Source organism: Priapulus caudatus, unplaced genomic scaffold (genome assembly GCF_000485595.1).
Source record: "Priapulus caudatus unplaced genomic scaffold, Priapulus_caudatus-5.0.1 Scaffold2643, whole genome shotgun sequence".
In the NCBI taxonomy this organism is placed as follows: Eukaryota; Metazoa; Priapulida; class Priapulimorpha; order Priapulimorphida; family Priapulidae; genus Priapulus; species Priapulus caudatus.
The window spans coordinates 18,431-23,525 of NW_014579704.1; the positions used below are offsets into that span (position 1 = coordinate 18,431).

A 5,095-nucleotide genomic window follows, 5' to 3' on the forward strand; every position below is an offset into this window, starting at 1 on the left:
CGAGCGGTTAAGATTTGTGCCCAACTGTTGACGGACGACCGGACGACCAGACGGACGGACGATCAAGCGATTCTACAAGCTGCATCTGACTATGTCAGATGAGCTAAAAATTGTAAATATTGTGTTCTCGAATCAATTGTTTCTATTTATATTTCTGTTATTTTCTTCACGCGACACGTATCACAGTACTTGTGAAAGTTAGCAGGATATTGGCATGTACTCTGTACTCATAAAATATTTCGAACCTAATATGAAGAAGCATCACATTGGCCTAAGAATGGGCTGGGTTGTATAAATATTACATATATTCCATGAAACATGACATATACATGAAAGTATTTCATTTTTGTTTCTGTTTAATTTCTATTTAATGCACTTGTCCATCACATAACGAAGCATTATGCAATACAGTATGGCATGATGAAAACTAATGCCTTAATAACTTGAAGTAATATAGAGAAAATGAAATTACACACATTAAGTTTGAAAGTTTGTACATTATATATATTTACTAATACAATATTCAATGCACCTAAATGAATATAAAATTTACAGATCATCTCTGTTAATTAGGCACGTTCATTATTTTACTGTGTCCTATTATTGACATTGCAAGATTTGCCAGTCGATCTACAACGACAAATTAATCATATTTCTCCAGCTCGTAAAAAGAAACCGTTGACGAACGCAATCGAGGATGAAATCATTTCCGTAAAAAAAACGTCTCCGCGTATTCGTTCTCCGAAAACCTCAGAGGCGAATTGGGATCTTTCGACGGACGACTTGCGACAGCATACCCTTCCGTCTCAAGGGCATCTGGAAGCAGCCAAGGTCGTATTCGCCGACGGCGACGTGTTCTAATCTCGCCTCCAGCTTCACGCAGCCGCGAAACTTGTCGCGCGTGAGCTCCAGGTCGTAGAAATGTATACAGACCGAAGCGTATTCCTCGAGGAAAGGCACACCGTAGCAGATCGGCGGAGGATTCTTGGCTGAAGCGGAAAGCAATAGGAGATTCACACGCGCGTTTATGCAAGCCCAATGATTCCGAACACGTAGCTTGATGGAGTACAACTTACCAAAGATTACGAGATTAGAACACGCAACTTGTCGAGTGATAAAGTGCAGTACCTTATACTTATGTTAGTGTACTACTTTTTACCTGATATTGTTTCGTTGAAAATGGTCTTGTTATCAATAGAGAACGTGAATGAAACTCCATATTCGTCTGGCAAGTAGGAGAAATTCACACATCCTACAAAACACAGCATGCAATTGTACTTGAGAGTTATATATAATAAGAGCGCAACCTGGTGGCAATTCCAACTTCACAACAAGGGTCACCCTCTATACAGACCTGTGGATAAATGTTATCTGGCTTAAACTTGCCTCTGAGACTGAGCTGAGCTGATGAGAATTTATTTGGTAGTCGAGGGGAAAATCGATATTTAAACGAATTTTGTTTATCAAGTTAAACTCTTAAATGGCACAGGGTCACGTAATTTCAAGCACTAAGCAGATGTCAGGGATCCTTGGCTGGGATGAATGGCTAATTAAATCGGCCTAATATTATAAACACATAATTATATTAATTAATATTTGATATTATTATGGAGGATAATTCAACTAAAATTGTGATCTCGTTAAACGCCGGAGCCCTATCTACAGCAAGCCGCGTTTGCCTCCGCATATCATACCTGTGTCGTTTAGGTGTATTTTCGGGACGTCCAAATGAGCGCAGCAGCCACACGAGTAGTTTGCGCACTCACATCCGCTCTCTTCTACTGCCGGAATCATGTATAATGCCACACCTGGTCCACGTTCTCAATAAACAAGATCAATATATTATATAATACCATGAATGAGCTGAATTAGTGACTACAGAATAGCTATAGAGGATGTGTGTTGCAGCAGTGTATTGGACGGTATTGAAGTGAAGTTATTAGGTCAAATCAAACATTAAGACATTACTGGTACTGGTAGGTCTAGTACTGACAAGTTGTATTTATTAACCATCATTTTATTATTGAAACGGCCCAAGTACCTGTGGAAGGGGTCGTTGTCGTATATCTTATTCTATATATATCAGGAGTCTATCTATTGATAGACTCCTGATCATATATGTAGTACACGAGGTGTCGGCGAGTATGTCGCCTACGCCTACTCCCTAACCCTAACCCTAACCATATCAGATACTACTTACCTCGGGTACATATTATACGACAACAACCCTTCGTGCCATACTACCGTGAGTGTAAATGAAAGTGTCAATGACACTGTAGCTCACCACAAAAAAGGACACAAATGAGTGAGTGAGAAGAAGTGAGTTTTAATTGAGCAACCATCGACGTCAGAGACGGATTCAGACCGTATTTGCCGTATTGGAAAATACAGTCTAGATTTCAAAGTGCCCTTCGAAATTTTGCGCTAAAAAATACAGAAAACAATTTGATCGAATTTGGCTATATTCTTTATTTGTTCTCTTTTTCTTCTGATTCATTGACAGGACTTGAAGGAAATCAAAATTTTACATGGTAACAAAACTAGCTTTGATATCTGAAAAAGAAGGGACTAATGGAATCATTCTGCATTAATTGCTGGTATGCAAAGCGCAGGCAAAATGAAGCAGAAATAAAATTCCATATGGTTTTTAGCTATTGCTGCTTGACCAAATGTGTGCTCAAATGGTGCTCATTTTTGTGCCCAGGGCAGGGGCGTGTACAGGATTTGTACCAGGAAGGGAGTCTAACTGTAACCCAAACTTGCGAGCATGCGAAGGGGGGGGTCTGGGGGCCCTCCCCCCAAGAAAAATTTGAAATTAGACCCCCTTAGATGCGTTTTCTGCGCGAGCAGGAGGGTCCGGACCCCCTGGACCCCTCCCCCCCTGTACACGCCCCTGCAAGGACCGTTGAAATTTTGAAATTTCCTTGGGGAGGCCCCCCAGACTGATATGTGTATACATTCACTTCAATCGTTATTCACTTCTTAAAAGATTGTTTTTCAGAAAACCCGCTTCATTTAACTTTAGTAAATTACGTTCGCCATTTACAAACAATCAGACCAATCAGAGCGAGTCTATCAGGCCTCCTGCAGCGCCACAGATACAAGCGAGACCCAGGGTGTATTGTAAGACTCGCTCTGATTGGTCTGATTGTTTGTAAATGGCGAACGTAATTTACTAAAGTTAAATGAAGCCGGGTTTCTGAAAAAACAATCTTTTAAGAAGTGAATAACGATTGAAGTGAATGTATACACATATCAGTAGCAAGGTAAAACCATGTAGAAGGAAACGGTAGGTTTTTTTTTGCACCAATAGCGGCGTACGGGCCGCATTAGCAGCGCATGCATTTTGCATGTGATCTCACGAAATTTCAATGAGCCTCGTTCTGTTCCAATAACCCTCACCAAAATATAAAAAAGGTATATGGGACAGAATTATTCGGTCTATTCGTAACCGAGCTGTGTCACGCGAAATCACACAAAGACTGGCGAAATTCTCGCGTTCGCGAACCTTCCACAGAAATGTAAATGGCTGTCAGAATCAGGAAACACCTACCGGCGCTCTTCGTGACCTCATTCTTGCACCGCAACGCTGCAACGTTTTTGCAACGTTCCAATGGCGAGGCTCGTACGGGAGTTGGAAAGCAGTGCGCCGACTATAGTCCATAGACTGGCACTCGCTCCCACCTCTCGGCTTAGCTTAGTCACTCGATGGGTAATCGAGGTGGGAGCGAGTCCCAGTCTATATAGCCCTGATTCTGACAGCCATTTACATTACTGTGGAAGGTTCGCGAATGCGAGAATTTCGTCAGTCTTTGTGTGATTTCGCGTGACACAGCTCGGTTACGAAGAGAGACAGTATGTTTTTATAATAAGTGAACACTGTTCTTGACATAGAAACGAAGATGGAAGCTGTTGGATGTGTATTCGTGCTGTGAAAGTGTGAAATCCCACGAGCGTCGAGCGAATTTTGCGATCACGCTTTCCTACCTGCTATACGTGTATATATCAGTGTAAGGGTGCAACAGTGGAGCCGCGAGAGAAATGGCGGCTGGCAGCGTAGGATTTTAGTAGCGTTGCACGAAGAATTTGGACGAAATTTACAGGAAACTGTTGGCAATAATAGGTGAAAGAGAGTATAGAAACATTAAGAAGTTAGTAGTAAATAGATTTCGTATTTAGTTAGCATTATATTTTATTGAACGCAGTGGCTGGAGGTACGGTAGCCGTCGGTCGTTGAAGCCCCTTTTGGGCGTTAGGGTTAGGGTTAGGATTAGGGTTAGGATTAGGGTTAGGTTTAGGGTTATGGTTATGGTTAGGGTTAGGGTTCTAGCTCATCTAAACTCTCAAATCGTGAATTTATTTCCCAAGGCGTTATTTCGAAATCTGCCGCCACCGCCGCCATCTTTGTCTCGTTAAGTATGAAAGCGAATGGACTCCCGTACCCGTAGCCTCGAGACATTAAGATACGGCTACCGTACCCGTAGCCACTGCCTTTATGGAAACGCTTCAAGTGCCTGTGCCTGTGGTAGTAACAACAATAACAAAGTAGACTAGTGCAGAGTACGGTTAGTCAGACGCTATACCTCGTCCTCTGGAACAACTCCCCATGGCAGCGAGGCACGCCAGAAGAAGGAAGCAAATCGATGCCGAACGCATGTTATCTTATTTCACTTCTTCGCGCTAAGATTTTAAATTAAAATAACAGCAGAAACGCAGCGTCTATGAGGACGCTGACATGTTATTTCACGTGATGCGGAGTTGATCGGCTGATTTATCACTGACGCTTAATCGCCTAAAGCCAGTCGTAATCTAGAACGACCGGTTACCTGCCATACAAACCGTGCATGTTATTTCTCATTTCCATTTCCTTTCTCATTTCCATTCCATTCCATTTCCTTTCCATTTCCTTTCTCATTTCCTTTCTCGGTCCTCTCTCTCTCTGTCTCTGTCTATGTGACTCACACACACGCGCGCGCACACCCGCACGCACGCGTGCACACACCATGAAAAAAACACCTCACACGTACACACACACTCTATCTCTCTCTCTCTCTCTCTCTCTCTCTCTCTCTCTCTCTCTCTCTCTCTCTCTCTC

The 5,095-nt window shown here is 42.5% G+C and overlaps 1 protein-coding gene across 1 annotated transcript; it reads right to left on the reverse strand.

The window, feature by feature from the left end:
- Positions 1-283: 283 nt before the first annotated feature.
- On the reverse strand, positions 284-4,757 carry LOC106818918. The gene is made up of 4 exons (XM_014823587.1): positions 4,584-4,757; positions 1,695-1,820; positions 1,160-1,252; positions 284-989 (listed from the first exon to the last, which is right to left on the reverse strand). Exons 1-4 carry the CDS (start codon positions 4,654-4,656, stop codon positions 751-753), a joined length of 531 nt encoding a protein of 176 aa, XP_014679073.1. The 5' UTR covers positions 4,657-4,757; the 3' UTR covers positions 284-750.
- Between the last annotated feature and the right edge of the window lie 338 nt (positions 4,758-5,095).